This window comes from Chroicocephalus ridibundus, chromosome 2, assembly GCF_963924245.1.
Source record: "Chroicocephalus ridibundus chromosome 2, bChrRid1.1, whole genome shotgun sequence".
Taxonomy (NCBI): domain Eukaryota; kingdom Metazoa; phylum Chordata; class Aves; order Charadriiformes; family Laridae; genus Chroicocephalus; species Chroicocephalus ridibundus.
In genome coordinates this window covers 117,022,651-117,050,268 of record NC_086285.1, presented here as the reverse complement: position 1 = coordinate 117,050,268, position 27,618 = coordinate 117,022,651, and the positions used below count along the sequence as shown (strand labels likewise).

At 40.7% G+C, this 27,618-nt stretch overlaps 1 protein-coding gene across 1 annotated transcript in view; it reads right to left on the bottom strand.

Moving 5' to 3' along the window:
- Positions 1-27,236, bottom strand: part of YES1 (YES proto-oncogene 1, Src family tyrosine kinase) — a 52,060-nt gene extending 24,824 nt beyond the window's left edge. The window contains exon 1 of the mRNA XM_063326663.1: positions 25,885-27,236. Coding sequence (XP_063182733.1) covers positions 25,885-26,677 — 793 coding nt within the window. The 5' untranslated portion in view covers positions 26,678-27,236. The remainder of the gene's footprint in view (positions 1-25,884) is intronic.
- Positions 27,237-27,618: the final 382 nt, after the last annotated feature.

Genomic DNA, 27,618 nt, shown 5'->3' with positions numbered 1-27,618 from the left:
CATCAACCTCCTTGTCTTCCAGTTGCTCACTTGAGCAATCCCCACTTCAAAGCTGGAAGCGGCCTACCCTGTGTGCAAGGCAACAGAAAGCACACAAAAAAGAAGGGGTGTCGAAAAACACCCCACCAAAACAAACAAAAAAATTCACAACATCCCAAGCCCACCTGCAGTAGGCACAGAGCCTAGCTGGGGGTACCTGACTGACAGCCAGAGGGAGCTCCTTCTAACCTCCAGAGCACAGCAGAGAAAATATTTGGCAAATTTAAATGTTTAAAGTTCATTTTAAAAACGTACCAATAGCTAAGTAGAACTTTTATTTTAAGAAAGTGTGTTTTCGGGATCTATTCTAAATTTTCAAGCACATTGTTCACATTCAGAAAGAGAGAAAAATAATTTGTGCTTTCTGCTACATCCAACAAAAAAACTGCCAACAAACCTAAGGCAGAGGATGCAAAATGGGTACACAACACCGACGGATTAATTTTCTTTACTCCAGCAGTCAAGATCAAAAGGGAGAAATTAACTAAAATATCAGAATTGCAAAAGCAATTTTATGTGCTGAAATATACATATACACGAGACCCTTTTAAAATTTAGAGTTACAATGTCTAGCCATACAATTTCAAGCCTTTACCAAAGACATTTTCTCTGACAATAGATGATACCACAGACAAAACAACCAATATATTGTCTAGACAGCATTACTGCTGCTCCACTGTCTTGAACGTTTAAGTACACAGTCTATAAATAAACGCAAGCAGAAAAGGACAATTCAGGTTTTTCAGTGTAATAGCGATTTTTATTAATTTGTAAATAATTACAAGCCTGATATATTCAAGAAGTTTGGCCAAAAGATTGTTTCAGATTACAGTAAGATGCATGTCATACCTTGTCAAAGCTATCTAGCCTATTTCAGACAGGATTTAGGAACTAATTTATAAACATAAAGGTTTTGTTTTCATTGAATCCTATCTGGAAAACAACAAAAGGTATGCCTGGTATCGCAGAACATTTTTATACGTTCGATTTTCTATTTAAGTATATGATTTATGAAAAGGATGCTTCCAAAAGTTATTTAAAAAGCAACTCTTCAATATCGTTTACTGAGGTAAACCGATGTTCTGTTTTCTGGATCTCACAGCAGGAAACATGCAAACGGCTTTCCTATGGGACATCTGCTTTGCAGAAAAAGTAAAGTAAAACTTACACGGTAGAAGAACAATTTGCAGCACTTTTGTTCTGAAAAATTCTCTGAAAATGTAAGAGGTCATTTATTTCAAAGTTCAGCAACTACAAACTACATTTGAAAAAAGGGACTACAAAATTTGCAAGCTCCCGGAAATTCAGAGATAGTGAAATTCATATGAATCTATAGTATTTTTAATTTTCTCAACTGGGCATATGGCTGAAGTAGCAATTACATTTTAAGATGATAGAGGAATTCAATATCAGTAAGAATCCAGCTGCAAAGTCATTTGGTCTCTGTTAGTCAGTTTATAAATATAAATAAAGGAACAGTTACAGCAACTTAAAATATGAATTAAAAAAAGACTCTAGAATAAATGACTGTTAGACCCACCCCAACTATAGGACAGGAACGCTGTTAGGGAATCCCATGGAACTTAGACTTAATTAATTTGGTGTGTGTCTGACAAACTGTTACTTTACGTTTGCACATACCTGCTTTGTAGAAATGAATTTTCCCAGCTACTGTTTGCCAAATGTCGCCCTAAGTTGAAAGTAAATTCCCCTTTATTCTCAAGCTATTTTATCCGAATATACTTGACATGATTAGCATGTTAACAAAAATCAGTAATTAAAGTATTTAAATCCAATTACTGATAAAATGTTGCTACTCATTTATTCAAGGGCCACATATCCAGACCTCCTTCAGCAATTAGCTCTTTGCTGAACAACAGGAATTTCAAGAAGCCAGCTGGAAAACATCAACCTTTTGACTAAAACAAAAAGTAAAAGTATGTATAAACAATTACAACCATATATGTACACTGTCCTTGATGATTCAATAGCTTGTGTTTTCCTTTGTACATAAAACACAAGTGAAAAGTACAATTAAGTTGTAGAGAAATTCAAAATTAAACAAACAAGGTGTAGGATGACGTCTGCTAAATAATAACCTTATTAAAAGAGAAGAGCTCGATGATGTTTAACTAAACGAGAATTACTACCCTAATAGCTATCATTACTACTGTTATATTGCTTGCTATACTGACAGATATGACACCCTTCAGAGGCAAGAAGACCAGGAGAAATTACGTTAATTAGCTTGTCAGGCATCTTGCACAACAAAGGCCATAGGGCTGCCCTGAATTCATTTCTCTTTTTTTGTGTTTTTGAAGGTACGCACATGATCAAACTAATTTAATTTCAAAGTGACCTGTTATGGAGAGTCCACCCACACTGGACAAGACCTAAATTTTAAACACAATAAGCACTAAAAGTACATGCCTCACATCCCATCTGAATTTAATGCCAACATCCAGACAGCAAGCTTGTTACATTTGCCTTGGAGCACCGTTTCTATTCCCTGTGTTGAGTGTGTAGGTGACGGCTCCATTCAACCTTCCCCCTGGCAAGACTGATGCAGTCCCACTAGACTCCAGTCTAGCAAATGGCTTTCTGGTCACTCCAACCACCTCATTTTCTCCAAGTTCCCTCAGGTTTTTTTCAGTGCTTCCCTTTAACAGGGATCACCAGGAACACACATGGTATTCCAGGTAAGGAATATTTCTTCTTCCATAGCATCACAGAATGGTTTGGGTTGGAAGGGACCTTCAGAGATCACTTAGTCCAACCACCCTGCCATGGGCAGGGACACCTTCCACTAGATGAGGCTGCTCAAAGCCCCATCCAACCCAACCTTGAACACTTCCAGGGATGGGGCATCCACATCTTCTCTGGGCAACCCGTCCCAGGGTCTTGCCACCCTCATAGTAAAAAATTTCTTCCTTATATCAAATCTAAACCTACCCTCTTTCAGTTTAAAACTGCTACCCTTTATTCTGTCACTACAGGCCCTTGTAAAAGGCCTCTCTCCATCTTTCTTATATATTGAAAGGCTGCAATAAGGTCTCCATGGAGCCTTCTCTTCTCCAGGCTGAACAACTCCAACTCTCTCACTCTCTTCATGAGAGGTGTTCCAGCCTTCTGACCATTTTTGTGTCCCTTCTCTGGACCCACTCCAACAGGTCGATGTCTGTCTTGTGTTGAGGGCCCCAGAATTGCATGGAGTCTCACAAGAATGTATGCTCTCCATACATTCATTCCCTAGTCTGTATTGATGTTGGGGATTGCCTTGACCCACGTGCAGGACCTTGCAGTTGACCTTGCTGAATTTCATGAGGTTCACACAGGCCCATCTGAGACTCTACTATTTATTTTGGCAGCAGCCACTGTCCCTTACGATTCTCAGGTTTTTTTCAGTACTGCTCTAGAACAGAAATTTCTGTATCCTGAAAGCATAAACAAGATCCTTCTTGCAAGAAGCGTGCTATTGTATTTATCTGTCTTAAACTGGTACAGACTCTCAACTAATCTGGATTACTCCAATCATGGAGCTGTGAGACAAATGTGAAGAAATCTATCACTCATATGAAAATGGAGACAATAGGACATGGTAAGAGTGGAGTCTCACAGTTACCCTACCCAGGGTTTCTTACACTTATCTCCAATACTCCGTTGTTCTGCTCACCGTCTAGCCTACAAGCACCTGGCACTATGGTTTGCAACATGCATGGAGCTCAGCCACATGGCAGTTCTACCTTCCAAGTTCATCTATTTCTGCAGGAGAAAGACATTTCTGCTGCACCTCAGCAAGCACACCGCAAAAACGAAGCAGCCACTTCCCTCTTATCTTGGGAGGAAAAATGGCTTATTTGTAGGCTACAGTCACTTGTCCTAGGTCAGGGTTGGCTCCTGCAAAGTAGGTGTATCCTCTGTCCTCAACAGAAAAGTTTTGTTCCAATGTGGGCATTTCGCTAGCAATTTTGTGAGCCTGCTACCAATAAAAAAAACCACCAAACAAACAGAAAACAACCGAACAAAAAACCTAACTTAATTCTTTCCTTTCAAAAACAAGGTGTTACTTTCCCTCACGTTCATGTTGTTTCATTTGCTAAGGAATCAAAAAAAAAATCAACTCTTTCCAGCTCCAGACTAGCAATTAGAGTGACATGTACAGGGTGTTCCAAGCCTGCAATAATGGCATGTAATAGAAAACCACACTGTTCACTTACCATTCCTTGATGGTTTTCCTTTACACTCATCTTCTGATGATTTTGACTCTACCACTTAAAACTGTTGAAAGGATTTTAAACACAGTTCATAAAAGCATTTCTGAAAAAGATGTCAAAGACAAACTTTTCCTGAGGGTGTTCTTATTTGATAGAGTGAAACAAAGGGAAACCATCTCAGCATTTCCTGTGATGGGGAGGTTTATCAAAATCCAGCTCAAAAAAAATGTAGAAGCCTTCAGACATCTTCTAAGGATACGTTAAAGATTACGTCAGTGTTCTGTTCATCTTTTTAAAAGGTTTTCCTAATATGGCAATGGGCCTTCCCTCTAATTTAGCATCTTCCAGCTCAGATTACTCCCTACCATTCAGGCAACACAATCCAAGCGTGAACTAGCCAGCAGCACGTAAAACACATTACCAGTCACTACTCTCTGAAGATGTGCAAAGTGAACACAACCGATAACTTTGGTAAGTTAGCCACTGTACAGGATCGAATTTAAAACAGGAATAGATGAGAGAAAGGTGTGAAGGGAAGAGTGAAGAGATGCTAGAGTGACAACTAGAATGCTACACATTCTCTTTAAAAAAGAAACAGAATATTAGTAATCAAAGAACAAAGAACACAGCAAGAGAAAATGGTTTTGACATATTTCATGTAGGTAAATACTGTTAACCTACAATAGGGTATACACACAGCACAAAGACATCCTTCAGTTTTTAATCGACAGGTTCAGGAAACCCTCTTCTAAATAGGTAAGTAAAATGCCTTGGCCATTTCATGTTCTCAATCACTCTGTCAATCACTTGTTTTCAGGAGTACACTATGTATACTTAAAGGTTCTCTTCAGGCTAAATAACTACTGTGTAGTAGAAAATTTTCTTTTTCCTAACCAGTAAGCAGAGCTTTTAGCAATACTCTTTTGACTCCAAAAGTATTGCCAGAAGGAAGGACAATTTCCATTTTAATTAAGTGTTAAAGGTAGAAACCTTTAATCTTCCACCTAAAGGGTGGAAGATGTTAGGGATTCAGCAGAAGCGTGCAGGTCAAACAACTTATTCCTCAGTAAACTCCACGTTACTTAAATTTTGGTCATAGGTCAGAAGGATTTAAGCTACAAGTAGTAATGAAGGAAACAACAAATTAACAGTATTTAAGAAGAGTTAACATGCCTAAAATAGAAACATTGCAATGACAAAACTTATCTTCAAAAATAAACAGCATGCTGAAAAGAGACAAAATACGTATCTTGCTGCAGATTTGACAAGCTCCAACTGAAAATTTCCATAAAACCAAGTATTTTTTGAAAACAAATTAAAACAATACAAACATTTTAAATAATTCTATTTTATCATGTTCCCATAAAATGAAAAAGGGAAGATGTCTCTCCTGGAGGGTGAGGTATTTCAAGTCCCTTTATGTGGTCTCCTTACTCATTTCAGTGTTCTGGTTCTTCTTAAACTGATATAAACTAATCGTTTACAAATATGTAAAAACATGTATTTCTCATTTCTCATAAGGTTAAAAAGGAAGCTGTATCTGAGAAAAAGTCAGAGGCGTTCCCTGTCCAGCAGAAATGGGATTTCTTTGCTAAACCTCAAATCTTCTAAGCTTCAAAAACTCCTTAAGTCCTCACCAGCTTTATAAACTTAATGCTTCTAAATGTCATCTTTCAAGCAGGAAGCAATGCAATACTATCATCCCACAGGTGAGCTTTAAGAATCAATTTTGCACATTTTTAAACACTGTCTTCTGGACTAAACATGAAATGAATCGGCTGAAAAACAGGTTCTGCTGTTTGCAGCAATTTGTGGACTGTTCGCTGCCAGAATCCACTGCTTTTCACAAAGAATAATGCTAAGAGTGATAACTCTGAGACCGAGCATAATTAGAAGAAGTAAATACCTCTACGTTCAGCCACCTGAGGAGTGGCACAGTTCACTGATGACTGGTCTAAAGACAGGCAAGAGCTGCACAACACAGCACTAAACCCCAAACACACAATAAGACGAAAGGCAAAACCAGAAGGGAGTAACTTCATTGGATCAGTCTATAGGGAAGGAGTAGGTAGCACCTCATATTTCTACCAAATACTGGTTGTAACTCAACATGAAGAGGAGACATTGTCCCCAAGCAAAGTCCTACTTGATATCAAGCAGAGAGCTCAGCAATTGCTCCTTATCACACAAACCAACAGGTTTGCATTTCCTGCTCATACAATGCCTAGCATTAAATTGCCAGACTAGGGATGGGGAGAATTATCCAGCCATTCCCAAGTGGTAGAGACTACTGGGTTTTTCACGTCCCCTCTTGCAGGGAAGGCATTTTATTCTAGGAGTGCCTGGCAATTTCAATTTGACAAATGCTCAGCCAATGTTAAGGAAAGGCTGGCGATGTGCTTCATCTGTCCTCGTACCTTCCCGTAGGGTGTCACAGCTGCGACTTATGACTTTTGCTATTTTTGTTAGAGAGCCAAGAAATGTTTTACATCCTTGTTGGTACAAGTAGGGAGCCCACGATATCTGTACAGCATCCAGTTCTCCCAGTTAGGAACTCCAATAACCCTTCAGTTCCAAGTTTCCAACCAGTGATTTCCCCTAAGCTCCTAGTGAGGAACTACTCTTGCCTCTGTGGTTGTACCTGGTGGAGGAAAATGTTTGAAGGATAAAGGTTTCTCTGATATACGTAACATGAAATGTTGGTGCAAGTTATTTCCTAATCCTAAACTACTTTCTGGAATGTTCAGGCTGAGGTAGGAAATAAAAAAAATACTCACTTTAATGTAAAAAAAACCCAAACCAACCACCAACAAACCTGACAGAGCTCCATGAGCCTTTCACATACAATTAAACATAAGTATAATTAACAGGACAGAAAAATACAAGTGGTACAATAGCAATCTATTTTTGATTAAGGTGTAAGGATAGAGTCTGATGGTAAGAGTTGATCAGTGTGATCAAGAGGATAAAAATGACAAAAATTACAACATAGAGAGCAGCGTTTGCAAAAGGAAAGAAAGAGAAAAGACTAGGAGATTGCCGCCAACAGGAATCACAGTAAAAAAGAAGGGGTGGGAAATAGAGAGTTTTCAAGCACGGCCGAGTGAGTGAGCATGGCACAGCATGAACCTTACTTAAAAAGGATATCAGCCATTCCAAGTGTTGGCTACAGACAAACAGAAATAAAAATTAAGGAAGGCATCTGCACTGCGTACCTTTTGGTCCTGAAAATTTGAATTCTGGATCACCTTACAAAGGCTTCCTGCACAGCCACTGGAGACACAGGCTACTCTAGAAGAGCAATGATTTTAAGGATGCCTAAAGATTTATTTTTTTTTTTCATCGATAACATTTAACAAAGATTAGAGCAGAAAGAAAATTGTTATATGCCCTGCTCCTTTAATTATGCTACTTCCCCACGAACCCCCTCACAACCCCCCCCCCACACACACACACAAAAAAAAAGTCAAACCAGTTGGCAACAAGACTACTCAGATACCTTCACAGAGCTAGATGCAATGGGAATATATCCTATTTGTTAAGTATCAAATCTACCATAAAAGCAGAGCAGCTTCAAATAACACAAAATACGAAACAAGCTGCAGCGTGCTGATTTTAAATCTCTGAAAACTAGTTCATGGTAGAAAACAGAAGACTTCTACTCAGTTGCCATGCCAGTCAAGCTAGTGTCCTTTTAAATAATTCCCTAGTTCAAACTAATGACATTTATATTCAGTAATGGACTTCAGGTGGAATTCATCTTCCAAATTTAGACATCTATCTGAGGGTGAGATGAATCATGCAGTGAAAGTGCTTATTTCTCTCCACTGACTATAAAGGCAGCCTACAGATACAGGCAGCCAAAGCCTGCATTCACCAACCTGTCTCCTGGTAGCTAATGCTCACATTTACATTGCGTAGTATGCCGAACGGTTGCCTTCTGTTAATGAATCAAAGAATCAAAGAATTAGGCTAGAAAAGTTTTCTTTCAAGAAGGTGAGAAGCAGCGCTACTCTTAATTAGCTTAAGTTTTAAGTAAACATTAGCAGTCACTACTATTTTTCCCCTTGCACAATAGTTAGAGGTCTGTTTGTGGAAAAATAAGCATATCTTTCAAAAAAAATGAAAATATATTAGAAAGTCTACTAAATGCCTAAAGTCAGACTAAACTTTAAGAACGTTTCCACAGAAAACGAGGACTTGGGATTCAAAATTGTTGACACAGTAAAGTATGCTACTGAATCACAATAATCAATTAAGATTGAACCAAAGAGTAAAAACCATCTGCAATTTGCACAGTTGACACTTTAACAAAAGGAACAGGGCATCTATATTAAATAGCAGCCTCTTGTTTCAAATCTTCTCAAATGCAGTATTTCCAACCAGCACAAAGTATGCCCTCTTAATATTACTTCTCCATTTACAAGCAGAGAGGTCCCTTGGTTATTTCAATAGTCACTACAGACAGAAAGAAATATAGTTTTATTGATAAGCTGGTCACATACAACAGAGAGATATGGGCGTTTAGCACATCTGGAAGAGGGAAGGGCGACACAAAAATCACCGCAAAGGAGTCTGAAAGGAGAGCAGAAATAACCAGTCTACAGACAGCCCTGAACATGCATTTGTTTGATCACTACCCACTAAAAAACTTCTCTTCCTTAGGACACCTCTTTCCCTAAAGTGCCTCTATTGTGCAAGGAGCACACAAGAGAGATGCAATTGGAAGTGCACCCGTTACATGACCGAAAAAGGACAAAAATCACAGGAAATTAAGCCACGAACTGACATATACCCACAGTCCTAACCCTGCCCTGAACATGACACTTGCTTCATGGAGATTGTATATTTTGGTGGCATGTGCAAGGTCACACAAAGGATACGTAGCCAGTGGCCCTAAAACACCCCCTAAATAGGTTAGTGCCACAATTTGTGCCAAACTTTGAGTGCTACTGCTAGAAACAATTCTGGAAAACAAGAGAAATTAAAAAAAAAAAAGGTGGGGGGGCAGGTTTTACAATAAAGGAATAGTTGTACTGAGCAAGACCCAAAGGTCCAAGACCATTCAAATACCCTCTCACTAACAACAGCCAATAACAGATACTGAGTGAAGCGTGTAAGAACACAATAAATATATAGTAATACTTCCCCCAGAATACTCCCTGAGCCCCCAACAGTTTGCAGGAGCAGGATTTCCTGAACAAGAATAGGTATTTGCATTTGATGATTCTATGGTTCTTCCATGAAATGGCAGTTTCCCTCTGCACTGATGTAATGTTTAGCCTCCTTAAATTCCTGAGGCAAGAAATTCTATAGCTTAATTACATGTTCTGTTGAGAACCACCTCCTTTTGTCTGTTTTCAATTCATCAGCTGCTGGTTTCATTAGATACCTCTTAATGTGCGTGCGTGAAAAAAAAAAGACAGTGAATAAACACTTCCTATTTATATCCCGTTGGCTACTGAACACTTCACAGGATTCTGTCACACCACTTTTCGGTCGCCATTTCTACCCTAATGAATTCATGCTACTCCTTTTACAGAAATTGTTTCACATTTGTTTCAGATTTAGTCTTCCTTAAAATTTCAACTACATTCTTTTTGAGATGATGACAGGGACAGGTGTGAGCAGAGCAGAACTCCATAAGATAATAAATTTTTTTAAATTTATTTTTTTTTAAACAGTACAAATCATTATTCTTTATTTATTTCCTAACCATTTCCAGTGGCAATAGTCAGCTTTGAGCTCATCTTTCTAGATGCAAAGGTAAGCTCGCTCCTTCTTACCTCCAAATACACCACATGAAGCTATTTACAGGAAATTTCATCTGCCATTTTAATGTCCAGTTGCTGAGCACTGTCAAGTCCTTCTGCAATGTTGGGGTTTGCCTTTGCATCTGCTACGCATCAGTAAAGTCTGCAAGCTCACTTATGTTCTGCATCCTTTATGAACTTGAACACTCTTCTGGAGAATTGTTACACGGGACCCCTCTCTACCCTATTTACTCCAGCTCTCCCTTTCTTAGCTGTTAGTCATTAATTTAACCACACTAAGTCCTTTCCCCCTATCCTATGCCTGCTTACGTTCTTCAAAATTCTTTGGTGGGGCCCTTGTCAAATGCCTGCTGGACATCCACGTAAACTACTTCTGTCAGGCCTTACTTATTCATGCGCTTGCCTTCAAAAAACCTCCAGTGAGTCTGCAAAACATGACATCCCTTCATAGCAGGCTCTTCATTCTTCCCCAGCCAAATACATCATGTTTATCCATGTTACCTTCGCTATTATTTCAACAGATTTACTTAGTACAGATGTCAGGCTTACTGATCTGTTGCTCCCCAGATCTCTCCTGAAGCCTTCTTTTTTAAAAAAAAAAAAAAAAAGTCAGTGTCATATCCAGATTAAGACATTACAAATCATACATAAATTAATTTATCTCTTAATTAGATGTTGTATTTGTTGCTTACTGCCTACAGCACAGTGATCCTTGCTTGCTTGCCATTTGAAAAGCTGTACTACTTCTAAGTGCAAAAGCAAAACTCTCTAAAGAGATGCAAATGTTATTTTTTTCGTTAGGTTTAAGCAGTATCTTTGGGAAGATCAGTAAACAATAAAGATTAACTGTAACAGTAATACTACAAATAGTAATACTACATTTAGTTTTATAAAAAGAACCCTCTTATCTTTCCAGTCTGTAAACTACAGTTCCATAAATATATGCTCCTCTGCAGTAGTAGCCATTCAACTATTTAATAGCTGTCCTAATTACCAGAAAACACAAATGAGCTTCTGAAAACACAGTTATTCAACTGCAAATGAGATATTGTTCAAAGGGAAGTATAACTTTTAACATCTTGCTAGAAGACTGGAACTGAGAACTTCTGTGGAAATTACAACCAGCAGCCAGGCAATTTGAGACAAAGACTAAACCAAGGCAATTTGCAATATACACCAATATTTTTGTCCTCACCAATCGTGTGAAGTTGCAGTTTTGTTTCACAAGGTTTCTAAATGCCCTCTATATTTCAAGTTCAAGTTCACTCGATTTTTCTTCAGCATAGCACTGACTGTCTTATTTTTACTCACAAGTCCGAAGACAAACAGCTAAAAACTAAGGAGTCCTGTCTTCCAAAACTCACCAGGGGCCTTTCTGTGATGCGAGCTCAAAGGCTAGGTTTCACTGTAACTATATTTCTACTGGCAAGATGTTAAACATAACAGTGTGTTTAAATCCATACGCAACTGTTTCAGCTCTTTCTTCACCTCTATATTTTGTATTAGTCGAACAGAAGTTTGTAGTTCTAACACCAACAGAACAACAGTGTGGATTCATCAATTCAGTATGTTTAGTGAAACGTAGGGAGAAAAACAAAACCAACATCTTATCACCATTGGTAAAGAAACTGTTGGAGCACACGTAGTGTTCACATCCTAAGTTTTTACAGCATTATAAAGAAAAGAAAAAAAAACTTACCACAGATGTTGAAAAAACACCTTTCCAAATACAAGATGAAAACATTTCCTTGACTTCAAAGCCTCTAGTACTACTCAGTCTTCCAGGCAGCAGAGAAGTTATCAGTATCCTCACCACGGCTGCCGTGGGAGGGGGAAGAGGACTCAGCAGACAATAAAGCCATACACAGACTTGATATTAATATCAGAAAGCAAGGAAACCCAGGAGAACAATGCAGTTGCAAAGAGTTATATCCCTTCTCCCCAAGCTGTCATAAGAAAGCTGGCAGAAACAAAATTTGGCTGCTGAAACAAACTGACAAAAATATTCTGCCTTTTAACACCTGTGTTTTGTTTTGTTTCATTTCAACTACCGCACTTACTGTTGTGGCCCTCTTAACTCCTTTTATGAAAATCACAGAATGGCTGAAGATGGAAGGCACTTCTGGAGGATGCCTCCTCCAACCCCACTGTTCAAGGCCATGCCAACGACAGCAAGTAGCTCAGGCCTGTGTCCAGCTGGGTTTTGAGTTATTGCCAAGGACAGAGACTCCACAACGTTTTTGGACCACCCGTTCTAGTGTCCTATCACCCTTACAATTAAAAAAACCCCACATTTTTTTCTTATGTTTGAATGGAATTTCCTCTATTATAATTTGTGCCCTTTGCCTCTTGCCCTGTCAGTGGACTCTACCGAGAGAAGCTTGGTTCTGTCCCCTTCATTCTACCCCATCAGGTATTTACACACGAGATCCCCCTGAGCCTTCTCTTCTCCAGGCTGAGCAGTCACAGCTCTCTCAGGCTTTCCTCAAAGGAGAGATTCTCCAGGGCCTTAGTCAACTTAGTGGCCCTTTGTTGGACTCTTTCCAGTATGTCCATGACTATCCTGTGCTGGGGAGCCCAGAAGCAGACATGGCACTCCAGGTGTGGCCTCACCAGTGCTGAGTAGGGGGAAAGGATCACCTCCTCAACCTGTTGGTAACTCTTCCTAATGCATCCAGGACACCTCTGGCCGCCTTTGCCACAAGTGCACATTGCTGGCTCACGTACATCTTTCCCACCAGGACTCCCAGGTACTTTTCTACAAAGCTGCTTTCCAGTTGGTTGGAACCTACCTTATACTGGATCCTGGGGTTGTTCCTCCCCAGGAGCAGGATTTGGCATTTCCCTTTATTGAACTTCAAGAGGTTCCCATTAGCCAATTCCTCCAGTCTGTTGAGGACCCTCAGCACAACCCCCTGGTCTATCAACCACTCCTCACAGTTTTGTATCCTCTGCAGACTTGCTGAGGGTGCACCTCTGTGTGACCACCCAGGTCAGTAACGAAGGTGTGAAGCAGAACTGGACCCAACATTGAGTCCTGGGGTACACCACTAGTGACTGGCCTCCAGGTGGGCTTTGTGCCACTGATGATGACCCTTTGAGCCCAGCAGTTCAGCTAGTTTCCAGTCACTCTCACCGTTCACTCACCTGGAGTGTACTTCATCTGTTTGTCTATAAGGATGCTATGGGAGACCATGCTGAAAGCCTTACTAAAGTCAACATAAACAACATCCACTGCTCGGCTCTCATCCACCCAGCCAGCCATCTCATCTCAGAAGGTGGGTTAAGCGCCATTTCCCCTTCATAAATCCGTGCTATTCTAACAACTCCCAATAACCTTCATATTTGGAAGTTATTCTAGCTCCTAGAACAATATTTTCCAATCTAAGGGTTTTTTTTCTGATTTATACAATACACTTACTCATTAATAGTTGCATATCTAGTAATTGGGATGTCCTCAAAACAGCTAACAATCTCACAGTGCTGCTTAACAAACTATTCCAGCCAGGCACTGAAATAACAATGCTTCTTTTTTTTCCCTCCACAAATGTATCTAAACTAGTAGCAATGTTGTTGCAGCTGTAACAGCCTAATGATCTCAGAAAAGCAAGGAAAACACCCGCCTCCCCGCCCCCAAATATACTCACTACTTACTGTTGGGAAAATACAAATTTACCAGGCATCTCACCTGTAAGGATTTTTCTCTCCTTTAAACTGGGCATTTTGTTAATAGCATCCTTTCTACACATCTAGTTTAATTCACATATTTTGTCAGGCTCTTGTCAGAAGTAGCTCATTTTCTCAGATTTCCTGGTCTCTGTGAAAGAGAGGCATCAGGAATTTCAGGGAGCATCTTCTCCAACATTAGATTTTTTTCACCTTTTCCTCTTCCTTTCAGAAGTGCAGTGAAGACATATCAGACCACAAACTATGCTAAGAAAAGGCCCGTGCTTACACATATTGGGGAAGAAAGAATGCATAGCACCAAACCCTCTGCATTCAAGTGACGGTGTACCTAGAAGATAAGCATCCTTTTGACTTCCACTAAAAATGCATCAAGAAATTCTGGCCAAGAAAGCAGCGATACAGTTTTCCTAAATTCTGTCCAGTTCTAAACACCCCCAGGTAGCAGATAATCCAGTGGCTAGTTTCGCTAAATGGTAGCTCAGCTCTGAAAGTCTTACAGAAATAGCAGGCTACGGTTGTGGTTTTACACTGTATTATACATCCAAACAAGTGTTTCAAACATGCGCTGTGGCATTAAACTGAACGGGAAGAGCAGATTACAACACGAATCCCGTATTCTTTCACCGATTTAGCGATGTACTGCCAAAAAAGGAGGCCATTTTAAAAGCCGTGTTCTACATTTGGCCAGGACACGTCCGCTGTAGTTCCAACAGACCAAGGACGATCGTCTGACAACAGTTTCTGGGGTACTAATGCTCTCTGCAGCCAAGCGGTTGTCTAAAATATTTTAAACAAATTTGGACATACTCCCAATCAGATTATAACAATTTCCAGGCAGCTGAAGCCCTGGGCCAAGGTTAGTTGACAGTATCCATTTAAAAACTCTTTCACACTTGTGCGAAGTTAAATCAAGTTGGCACTCTCTCTGGTAGGCAATTGTCTCCTTAAAGTATGAGCACTATTCATCTAAGTGAATTGCTGCATTAAGGGGACAGTTGGCTGGCATGGGGAGGACAGGACTGATTGACAATGCGCCTTAGTCACAAAGAAGTTGCTGCAAGAATTTCTAAAAACCAAAAAGCAGTTAAGACGGTGAATAGATGAAGCTAGCTGAAGACAACAGAAGTACAGGATGTTTCCGGGAAGATGCTGGTGGTTCAATAAGCTTCCTAACTATGACTAATCTTAAAACAGTTCCTGTGTCTTGTTTTGTAAATTTAGCACCTCAAGTGTGTCAGAGGATTTCAGTTTGCTACTTAACCCCTTAGCATCAGCTAAATATTACAGCAGCCGTCATTTGTGGATGTTTTTTTTGCAGAGCTACGTATGCTAAAAGGCCAAACGCTGTGTGGATCTGCATTCTTCCCAGGAGGGGAATTTCATTTCACACGTGAAATGTTAATAAAGGAACATGGAGCAGCGTTTAAATACTCATTCTCAAATCATTCTAAGGAGATTAAAATGTTCCAGCCCCCTTTCCCTTTGTGAAACTTCAAAGGGCAAGTACAAGAAAGCCACACAGTGCTTAGGTCAAAATAATCACAGAGACTGTTGAATTAATTCATGATCCCAACAGATATCAGAAGCACGAAAAGAAAAATTTGATAAGCAAGAGTGACAAATGATGCATTTCATAAGTAGTATAGAGAATTACATAAGTAATCACTGTACTTGAGTTCATTTTTCAAATACTATTTCCTTCATCGTTTCTGTACACAACACAGATATGATGTGTAAAGCACAAAAAAAGGTGCCAAAGGTGCTACTGCCAACTGTGGAAATCAGTGGGATTACTCTGGATACCACTGGCAAACACGAGGGATAACTTCCAGTCCAACTTTTGGTGTAAATGAATCACCCTCTTCCCAGTTCGGCAAGACTACAGAAAGCCACTTGGGACACCAGCCTCATGCTGAAAATGCAAACAAAGCCCCCCAAGCCCCACACAACTTGTCACATAAAACCTATTAAATTTAAACGGTACGTGGATCCCTTTCAGCTACTTAAGGATAAACTGCTTGAACATTTGCTAACAGTTTAGAAAGCATATGAGTTTTCTCATGATAATTCCTATGCCTCATAGACAAAAGAGTTCATAAACAGATTCTAGCTTCTGTAAAATATTTCTATTCAAAAATAAGTAACATATTCATTGCTTGATGCAGTGAACTAGTATAACTGCACTATCTAATTGGAAAAAGGAAAACTTCTTTGATTCAACTGATAAATTAACCTAGCTGTTAGAGCTAACGGGTCCAATTTCATTGCCTGTAAAGGCAGGCAACACTTCTTTGTCTTCATTTTATACTCCGATGAAGTCTACTTCAATAGAATTGCCTTTACTTATCCCAGAGGACAATTTGGTCCTTTTGTGTAAAGCTAATCCAGCTCTCCCTGAAGTCAAGGGGAATTTTGCACTTGACTTCAGTGTGAAAAAGGATCAGGTCCTAGAACAGAAACGCTAAAATATCTGTGAATAAAAATAAGTTCTGATTTTCCACTTCCTAATTAGCTAAAAAAACCCACCCCCAAACAACAAAACATGTGCAATTGATTTGATGAAACAAACGATTAAAAAAAAAGGAAAAGTCTAATTTCCATTTCAGTTTAAAGCATGTGAAAAGTTGTTGTACATGGCAACGTTTTTAAAAAGAGAAAATAATCCCATTCCAATACTCTGACTGTAACACCATACTATCTAACGCATCTGCCTCATCTGTTCAGTTTCAGAGGAACTGAGGGGGAAAAAGCAACAATCCCTTAAGTCTAGGAAATACCTTAAGAGAAGCAACAGTTTAATGGTATGGTTTCCAAACTGTAGAAATCACGCAGTGGTAACACTTCCAAACTTTTCAATTCTCTGTCAATGCTATTAGGGTTTCCTCAAGAACATCTTACACTGAGATCAGTTCCCTGACTCAAAAGTTTTTGGCAGGTTACTCTGTTGGCCTGAACATGATTTGATTCGGCCACCTAAATTACCCGGTTACCTGGCTGTACTATACTCCATATAATGCAATAAACAATGTATACTTCTAAGTGTTTGTATAACAGCAAAACCAAAATACAACAGACCTGCACAGCCAAGTTAAGTCATATGCTAACTGACCACACGCCATGTTATAATGGAAAGTTACCCTTCTGATGGCATTTTTTCAATATTTAAAGTGGAGAAAGAATTTTATTTTTTTTTTAAACAGTAACATCAATTTATATTAAGACCTAAATTTACTGTTAGGATAACCTATATTAAATTAAAAAAATTATTCGAACTATGTTGTTAGCCACCAAAATTTTAAACAAATTCAAATCACCAAACTGGCAGAGCTCATTCATAATCACCTGGAATCAGAATTTGGAAGCCTAAATATCTGAAGTAACATAAGCTGTTACAAGCGTAGAAGACCTCCCTCCCCCCAGTTAATATTATTTAGAAATCAGTACACTAGAAACTGAGAAACATTTAGGGAAGATCACATTAAAAGACAGAGGAAGACTTTCATTAGTATTTTCAAAGAAAACAAAAACTTGCACATATGGGAAGGTATACATTCTAACACCTTAGAGGTTTTGGAGACCAAAATAAATTAACAAATTAAAGCTAACATTCCCTTTTGTAAATAAATCAATCAGATTTAAAACAAAATGTGGTTTGCATTTAGAATTCTTGCCTCATATATCCCTATCTAAAAGGCAACATATTATTAACTTGTACCTTAAAATATAATGCTGGTTCTTTATATGAATTTCAATCAGAACTTCAATTTAGATGTCACTGAACACAAATTAGGAAGAAAAAAATGTCTTGTGTATAAATTGGGCTTTCATTGCCTAAATAATTATATATATATAGCTTAAAATAATTATTAAGATATTAAGACACTTTATTATTACATTAAACACACATGCATAAAATCCATGCCCCTGGCAAAAAACTAACAAGATTAGTGTAAACCTAATATATAGTTAACATATTTTACTGACTAGTAAGACTCAGCCTCTTTGGGAAAAGAACTAAGATACACAAGCACAAAACTAAGTTCAAATAATCATTTTAAACAACCATATAAAATCAGGGCGTCATGCTTGTTAACGTAAGTCACTTTGTATTCACTTGGCTATGATTTCACCATGTATGCACCCAAATTTAAATAGTATTCTGATGGTACGTCAGACCTACGCTAAAGCTGGGGGGGGGGGTAAGTAATCAGAGTCCTAGATTTAATAACCAATGCAAATTAATTCCAGCATATTTAAATACACCTACTTTGCATGAATAAGTCAAACGTTTCCAAGGAAATGATTTTTCATCTATAAACTATCATTTGTCTCATTTTACGTACATCATGATAGCCTGGATCAATCAGTTCTACAGGTTTCTACAGCATATAAGCTAAGAAATATTTCCTAAAATGAAAAAGGAGATGGATATCTTTAGCAAATTACATAATATATATAATTATTCAGCAAGCTATTTTGAAAGCTTATCACTTTAAATAACCTCAACCACTATAATTTATGAATTGTATTTTAAGTGTATAACTGTACTTAAAATACAGTACAGAACGGTACTGGAAAGTAAAAAAAAAAAACAGTATCCATATTACTATTGCATCTGGGCCTTTAACACCATATACAAGTCAGCATCTAATTTTCGTGTCTTCTAAAGCTGAGAATTTTGTACTTGCATTTTGCTCACTCATTTGAAAACCACAGAACTAAGAACAAAAACAAAAAAAAACCCACCCCAAACCAAACCAGAACCCTTTTTTTTACCCCCTACAGATTCTTAATACAATACTTACTTTTCAGGCTTGAGGAAGTGCGGCTGCTGAAAAAAAGAATTTTATTCAGGTAAATATCCCCAACTGACTAGTAGTAACAGCTCAGGAATTATTCTGGTTTTCCCTTATCTTTCCTTCATAGGTAATTGTTTTCAAAAGGAATAGTATTTTGCTCTTTTCTGTAAGTGTTCCTGAATAGAGTATTTAACTTTGCTATGAAAACAGAATTAAACATGGGTCTCCACGGCGAGACTAGTATACCCTTTTTCTCCCTCCAAGGCATGTTTTTCAGTTAGGTACGGATGAGCTGATCTGGCCAATACTATTATAACCTTCAATAATCCTTTAAACAAATATTTAACATCGGTATCAGTTAAATAAACCCCTCCCTCTCTTTGGTTTCAGGACTTTGTCATTCTATTAATGTATCTTCTACTCAGAACTTATGGGGGGGAACCCAAAAACATAGAACATACTTTGGCAAAAATCCCAAATATCACATGCCTCAAATACTACAGAGCACACTTACATTTCAGGATATTATCACGGGAAGAAAAACTGAGTACTTTTTATTTAAAACAGGCAGAATCAGAACTGCCATCTGTTGCTGAAAGAACCCATTCTGAAATTTTCCCTTTAACTAAACTTCCAAAAACTTTTACTTGAGACGAGACATTAAGAATTTCTCCTGAATTGGTGGGGGGAGAATTAAAAAAAAAAAAGAGATACTAGATGGACTTCTAGTCTGATTCATGACACCTGTTCTTTCAGTAGGCTTAACTTAATAAACATATATATCAAAGAGGAGAAGCACTGTTAAGATTTAAGGCAAAAACCAGCCAAACAAGAAAACCACAAGTCTTCCCCCTCCATACAGTACAGGACAGTCTTCTCACACAACAGATACACTGCTCGCCTGGGCTAGTCATAACGCAGAGTAGAAAATGGTCTTTGCCCTATGGATCTTATCTAAGCCTCGCATATATTTACATTAGCAAAAAGAAAAAAAATAAAAATCCATATTTTCAGGTTCACTTGTCATTGAAGTATAGCAAGATTTTCTGTTAAGAGAAATTACCTACAAGCACATAAGATGCACTATTACATCTGTTTGCAGCTTCACAATAGCACCAAAATACGTTCATGCCTCTAATGAAAACATGGAGTCCTTCAGTTGAAGTAGAGGAATGAGAGTCACAAATACTAAACACTATGTATCAACAACACCAGAACTAGTAAAATATTCTGCTGATACGTTCTCTTTTCAGCTCAAGAAGTTATAGGAGAGGGGACACAAAACACTCACTTTTATCACCATAAGCTTTCCTCCCACTTCATCTCACCCTTGCTCCGTTCTCACATGAATATAAATGCCTTGTCTGTGCAGATTTTGAAGATGTGAAGTTTGCAATTAGGTTTGGTGCAGATTTTTAAGATGTTTGGAGACCACTGCTTTATATAAATTTCATACCTACACGTCACACTTAATTCTCTGTTTCTTACAGACTAACCTTGTTAAACTTTTAACTGAAACACCACAAATTCTGCCTCTTCAGATGCTTCTGAAGAACATTGTTTGGAAATCAGTAAGATAAGGTTTTAATCTCAAACTATAGACATTCAGAACAACAGTATCAGAATCAAGGCAAAGAAAGGAGATACAAGAGAACTGAAAAAATAACTTGGAAGATGTATTATTAAACTTACTGATTTTAATTTTTTTTTTTAAACACTTTACAATGAAATACAGAGCTTTTGTATTTATGTTCAGATTTCCTTCCTCAACCACAGGTCTTTATTAATATTTTCTTTCCCTTACTTTGGCAAATGAATTCTAGTTTCAGATTAATGTAGTTTGAAAACGAGATGATTTTCTAGACATTAATTCTATCAGTTTTTCAGTGGAGCATGCTTTGACCAAAACCTTAACAGTGTTGTTCATCTTTGAGGCATGCGTTCATTAAATTAAGCCCATTGAAAGACCAGCTGTTACAAATCAGATCAATAGTCCATCTAGCCCCAACACCCCTGAGTCAGACCAGAGGTTCACCACTGCTCCCACCTTCTGAAACGCTGGGCAATACTGGATGCTCAGGAAGGGACCCTAAGAACCAGGAAAGCCTGTGGCCATGCTATCCTTGGCACAGTCTTTTAGCTTCTGGACTTCAGGATACTGTTCCTGGCAAAATAGAGTATTTATGTTGAATAAGCTAAGCTGGTAAAAACCAACAATAAACAGGAAGAGTGTGGAAAGGAAGAGCAAGGTATACAGAAGGACTTTGGAGGGTGTTTTTTTTAATTTTTCTGTGGTCACGATTTTAGTTTCCAATAAAACGTTCTTGAAAAGCAAGACGACACACATAACAACTCAGATCTGTTTCTCCTTTGTCACATTTTAAGCATAAATATTAATTTTGTTATCTAACCATACTTAAAATAACTTATTCAAACAGGATTGTTCAGTATTAATTTGTTTTAAGTCTTCTTTTCCTGGCTGACTGCCAAAACGGTTATAACACTACACAATTGCAATACACAAGAGATTCATAGTACCCTCTAATTACTCTTTAAATACCTCGCACAAGCACTGCCTTTTCTTACAATCGTGAGGGCATTAAGTACGGTTGCAAATTTCAAACCCTTTAGCCCACGTACTGTATTTTTCTTCCTAAGCTGAACTTTACACGCACCATCAGAAAGTCTGCCTGAAGTATGGGCAAACATTTGGAACGGGACGGAACATGAACACCATGCTCCATTCTGACCCTTCTTTTGCTACGGGATCGTCAGTCCTGGTAAGCATACCTGGGACCTGACCGCATTCAGGCTCCATCACTCACACCATAAATAAAACACTATTACTGTCTCAGTTTTGCAAGATTAAAAGGTGCTTTGGGCCTCTGCAAACAAAGGAAATTAACCCCATTGAACCAGTCTTCTAATATGAAGGCTGACTCTAAATATCTGATTAACGCCACAAAATGCTCCTGAAAAATGCCCCAGAAACAAGTTAAAGGCCCTGATCTACAAAGATTTACCTATGTGGGTGTATTTACTCAACAACTTCTCTGTCAATAGAAGTAAATGAAGTTATTCACTTTTGTAAGCCTGGTCTAGCTGATTCTAAAATCTGAACTGAAGGGGTGGCTCAAAGCTGCTGAAGAATCATTTATTTTTCCCAGACTTCTCTAGACTTCTGGTGTGAAGAAAACCACAGAAAGATGTATCTTAAGACACAGAAGTTTTTCATCCCCCTGAAGCACCAATTTGAAAGACAAATTATTTGAAACTCAGTAGCACCACCAGAGTTCAAAATTTACGTAAACATTTAAGATGAAGATGTAGTCAATACAGGTACTTCTTAGAGTCTCACATAACACTATTATAATAGCATTTGCCTTCCAAAAATACAAAGATAAAATACTGCCAGGTTAAAGTACTCAAGAAGCTGAAATACAGCTGATGCCAGTCTGAGGTTTTAGCAGTCGTTATTCCCTGGGCACTCTCCAACCATACTCTGCAACATTACCTAACACTACAGTCAAGAAAAATCAAAATAAAACCCCAGTCTCAGCCACAACACTCAGCACGCGCCAAGGATCTGCTTACCAATGATCCCTACGGCAGTGTCCCACAGGCTGCACGTCTCGGATAAAAGCCAGGCTTAGCAGTCCTCACAGGAGACCCTCAGCTTGAGGGCTCATTTCAGCGGTGCGCGACTTTGATTCACTGATTTTTGGGACGTTGCATGAAACCCCGTGCCCTGTGCAGGTGCCAACCCAAAGCAACAACAGAAAAGAGTATTTTCCCACCCTATTTCCAGCTATCCTTTACATCTTTAAAGAGTATGTGTTTAAATCTAAAGGGAACAAAACTCATGCATAAGTAATACAGTTTACTTACTTAACTTCTAGCATTAACGTTACTATCATCTTGATCTCTGATGCTGCAATCGGCCATTCATGTTAACTTTACCTAAGGGTGCAGTCCCACTCATTTCAATAACTTGCTGTGGTGCCAGTTTCTGCTTTGATGCATTAGCACCACGAAGGATAAACCTCCATAGGTGGAAACGGCAGTAAGAACGACCTCTTAAAACCTAAAATTAAACTTGTCCTACAGTTAGTTGACAGCATCTTTTCAATATGACTTTTTCCCTACTAAATTCAGCATACACATGGGAATTTGTCCAGGTTTGCCTTCAAAACCTGGCAATTGATAATACAGTCTGGAACCCTACATCTCTAAGCCATTGGTTTGAATGCAGCTGGGTACTATAGCGATTGAAAGAAGTTACCATATGGCAACTGTAAAGCAGGTTGTATTAAAAAAAAAAAAAAAAAAAAATTAGTGGCTGCCACATCATAAAATCCATCACGTTAAAACAGCATCCTACTGACATTCTCAAGGAGAACAAAAATGAAATACCGAGAATCAGCTATCTACTTGTATTTGGAGGTGGCTCCTCCAGGACAAAAAACTAAACCATTCTGTCACAGTAGTTTGAGAAACTACATTTCTCCCTCGCTAATCAATCTGTTCCACTGACTAGCAGAGGACTTCCAGTACTAGAAGCCCAAAACCTTTCACAAGGGCTTCACAGAAACCACAGACTGTGTATGTGTGGACGGGAGGCGTCCTATCTGAAAAAGGCTGCTTGACGTGACACAGCAGAATAAGGACGCGTTCCTAAAGCAGTGTTAATGCTGACACCAAATTTAAATTAACATCAAGGTAGCTTACTCAAACTGTGATCAAAGTACGAGGCAAAACAGTTGGCTCCAAGTAGGGAATACAGATGAAAGAATGTATTTCTTTTAACTAACGGTTTGAACACAAGGAATTATCTATTGAAAATATACAGCTTTTGTCTGCAGACAGCACATATAGAGAAGGAAAACGATGCAGTGAATTTGTTCATAAAGCAAACTTTGACCACATAAACTGACATATGCCACACCGCAGACTTTCACATCACTGTCACATGATGGCCACCATTTATTGGAGCGAAGAGAGTGTCGATTTCATTCTTCAGGAGCTGCATGAAGTATGCAAAGCTCAAAATAAAGAATATTCCTCTAGTGTGAAAGCGCCATTCTCTGCTCTGCTACATGAATATTGCTAAAAAACCTAAATTGTGAACTGCAGTTTTTCAATAATTCTGTTACACAGTACGCAGCACACAAAAGATTTATTAAGTATTTTTCTAGTGATTTCGAATAACGCAGCAATTTAAACATACTTTCAATTTCGTTTGTTTGTTTCATAGCCAAAGAACTGTTGTTAGGCAATAAATATTCCCCTGAAAAATCTCTCTTTATAATACAAAATACAGATTAAACCCACCTTGGGCTCACTACTCTCATTCCAAATGGAATTCTTCAGATTTCATGGAGTGGTACTGGGCTCCAGATTTTAAAAACTTATTGAAAACTGGACCAGTAGCTCTATGAGCAGCAGAACCAGGGAGGCCCCATTTCCTGCGTCAGTTTCCAGTTTGAGATAAATGTTGACCTGAACTCTCTGGTGTGCAGGTTAAGAGCTCTCTTCTACCTGGCTTCCTTACCTTCACAAATTTTGTAGAAATTGCTCACCTGGGAGACCTCTGCTGCCAAATTTGTTTGAAATCGGCTAACGGCCAGAAGAGTTATTAGAGGGACTGACACCACACAGACACTGCAGTTGCATTTGAGCTGCACATCCTGAGCAAATAAAGCTAACAAAACCCACAGAATAATTACTGGCAATCACTGCTACCAACTATTACCATCCTTTCACACGCCTGGTATCGCTGGATCTTTTTCTTTGAAATTCAGCACAGCGCCAGGGCTGCTCTCTTTCCGTTCCCATCACATTTGCTACCTTGTCCCGAACTCAACCCCCACACCCTGGCTGTGCAAAACCCACCCACCGTCTCTGCTCTGTGCCCATGTTCAGCAGGAACCTCCTAGAGCTAAATTTGCAGCATGCATCAGAAACACAAGTGGAAGTACAAGGTTGTGTTGTTTGGAAAGGAACAGTCCTTACATCTCCAAAGTCTGCAGAAATATATAGTTATGGCAAAACTGACACAGATGCTGCAAGTGTAACTGACCAGGCAATTTTACTAGAAATCCCTCTTCAAGGCCTTACTTTCCAAAAATGAAAGAAAAAGAATCTCAGGTAAACCTTCCTATCTTGCTTCCCTGATTAAAGGTCAATTTTGCTTGCAAAATATGCCTGATATTTCATTCAGCTGTCGACAAATTATTAAGAGAAAGAAATACACCTTCCTTGGCAACATGCTCCAGATTTTAAACTTGGTTTTGGATCATTTTGCCAGTTTAAGTAAGTCCATGCAACTATTTTTTAATTAACGACCAGCCTCTGTGTAGGGTTAAATCCAGCAGGTACGCCCGAATACACCTTAACAACCACAAGGTTCGGAAATATTTATAACCTAGTTTTCCCAATGCAAAGCGGCCCGTACCCACACCCATACCTGACATCTGGAAGGGACCATACTGAAATAAATGTGATTATAATGGAGAAGACACGCCAGCCCTCGGCCTGAGGGATACATGCACAACTTTATGCACGGGTCCACACAGCACAGAAAGTTACAGGCAGCCTCCGCAGCAGCGGGGCCCTGTAATATATACACTTATATTATTAGTGTACACTTATTTTTTAACCGTAGGGAGGCTCCATGAAGTTGTGATGATTGAACATTTAAATTAATGACTCAGAAATTTAAAGCAGTCGTGTCCCTGCTAGAGGCAGGGATAGAAGCCAGAACGGTGAGGTGAAAAAAAAATAATAAAATTAATAGAAAACACTTCCACGCAGGCCACGCTACGGGCGACTCGCAAATCAATTTCCTGAATTTCAGCCTTTTACATCCCGCCGGCACCGGGGGCCGCCTGCGCTCGGGAGCCCAGCCGGGACCGGCCGAGCACCGGCCCGGGCGCTGAACGCCACCGGGGAAGGAGCGAACGGCCCGGCGAGGACGGCAGCCCGGCTGGAAGGGGCGGCGGAGGCAGCCGGGCGTCGGGGGGGGAGGCCTCCCCTCACAAACTTACTTCCCCTCCGCCCGCCCCCCGCCGCCAGCCCGGCCCAGCCCCGGGCGGTGCGGGACGCCGCGGCTCCCTCCCTCCCTCCCTCCCGCTGCCGCCGCCCGACCCCTCGGGCGGGGGCTCGGGCCCGGAAGAAAGTTTGCTGCGAAACTTTCCGTAGAAGAAGGGGCCGGGGGTGAGGGACGCCCCCAACTCCCCCCCTCACCGGGGCCGCCCGGCGGGGAGAGGCCGGGGGCGGGCGGCCGGGGCCTAGCGCCTCGTCGGGCGCCGCCGCCATCGCGGCCGCCTCTCCCGCGGGGCGGGGGGAGCGGGGACGCGGCCGGGTCCTCACCTGCCTCTCCTCGGCGTGGCGGGTGGGAGAAGGAGGGGGGGGAGGGATGGAAGCGGGGGACCCCCCCCGCTCCTCCCGGAGCCGCGGCGACCCGGGGAGGGAAGGGGGGGAGGAGGGGAAAGGGAGGAGGGACGAGGAGCAGGAGGAGGAGGAGGGAGCCGGGCGCTCCGGTGCGTGCGGGGAGCCGGAGCCTCGCTGCGGGAGGAGGAGGAGACTCCCCGCCCCTACGGCTGGGCTCTCTGGCGGGCACCGCGGGCCCCTCCTCCGCGGCGCTCTTCCCTCCGCCCCCGCGGCCGCCCCATGCGCCCCGGGCCCGGCTCGCCGCCCCTCCCGGCCGGGGCAGCGGCCCCCACGCCCGGAGACGGAGGCTGCGGGGAGGAGCCGGGCGGCCCCCGCAGAGCCGGGCAGGCGGCGGCTCCCCCTCTCCTCCTCCGCGCCGCCGCGCACGGAGCCAACATGGTGGAGGCGAGCGGAGCCGCCGCTCCCCCAGCGGCCCCGCGGATGTGGGGGCGGCGGGGAGGGAGCCGGGGCTTGCCCTGCCCTGCGCTGCCCCGCGGCTTGCGGGGGTGAGGCGTGGGCCGAGGGCCGCCGCCTTCCCCCGGCCTTGTCTCCTCGGGCTTGGGGAGCGGGGCCCTGGTCGGGGTAAATACCGGGGCGGGAGTTGGGGCAGCCGGACTCGGGAAGCCTCTCTCGGCAGGGAGAGCTGAACCTGAAAGATTTCGGCAGCGAAGCCCTTCGGCCTGGTGTGGGAAAGGTGAAGAAAAATAACTTTAGAAGTCCTACAGACAGGCATCTGCAGGTGGGCCGCGGCTTAGGCTGGGTGAAAACGTCGTTTCTTTGGGTCGAGCAAGATGCGAAAAACGATCGTTGTGAAGCGAGGGCACCGCGGCGGGGACCGAGGGGCTGCGGCGGCGGCACCGCGGAGCAAACCTGTCCCCAAACCCTGGGCAAACAAAAAGACAAGCCTGTAAATAAGGCACCCGTAACTCCGCGGTGCGGTGTGTTACGGGTTTCCCCAATCACGGCGATGCCAGAAGTCAGCGTGTCACATTTTAAGAGATAATAAAAAAAAAAAAATTGGATTTGGGGCAAGGCGGTCTTCACGGAGAAAGGTTGTGTAAATGCATCTAGCCTTCAGAGTTGCAGACTGCAGGGAGAAGCAGAAGAAAAGAAAGAAAAACAACCCAACGCTAAAGAATCAAAGTTGTTGAAGTTTACGTGGTCAAATCGGCAGTTCTCATTATTACTTTTATTGTTTTCAGTTCTCTTAATAGTCAAATTTGGCACTGGAATAGCACTCTTGCCTCTTTATTTGGTTCAAAGGCTGAATATAAAGCAGTAACTGTATTGATCACTAATGATAATCTAATATATTTTTAATCTTAAAAAAATTGAATAGGATGTCCAGTTTATCTTCCAGGCAGTGCTGCACAGTGAAGCCATTTGTATTTTTTAATTTAAGATAAAGCAAATACACGTGTTTGCTTTTACAGCAAATTTACTGACAGCAAATACGTGTATTTGCTTTTACAGGGCCATAAATATGCTAAACAGTTAACAACATACAAAAAAAGCAAAAGTGTTTTAGATTTGGAGCCTCCTCACCATAAATTGTACTCATGTAATCCAGTTAGAGCGGTGGAGTTTATCATGTTCCTGTTCTGTCAGGAGCCTAAATCACATTATACAGAATTGATTTTTAATTTAGAAAATCAACAGCAAGTTTTACAAATG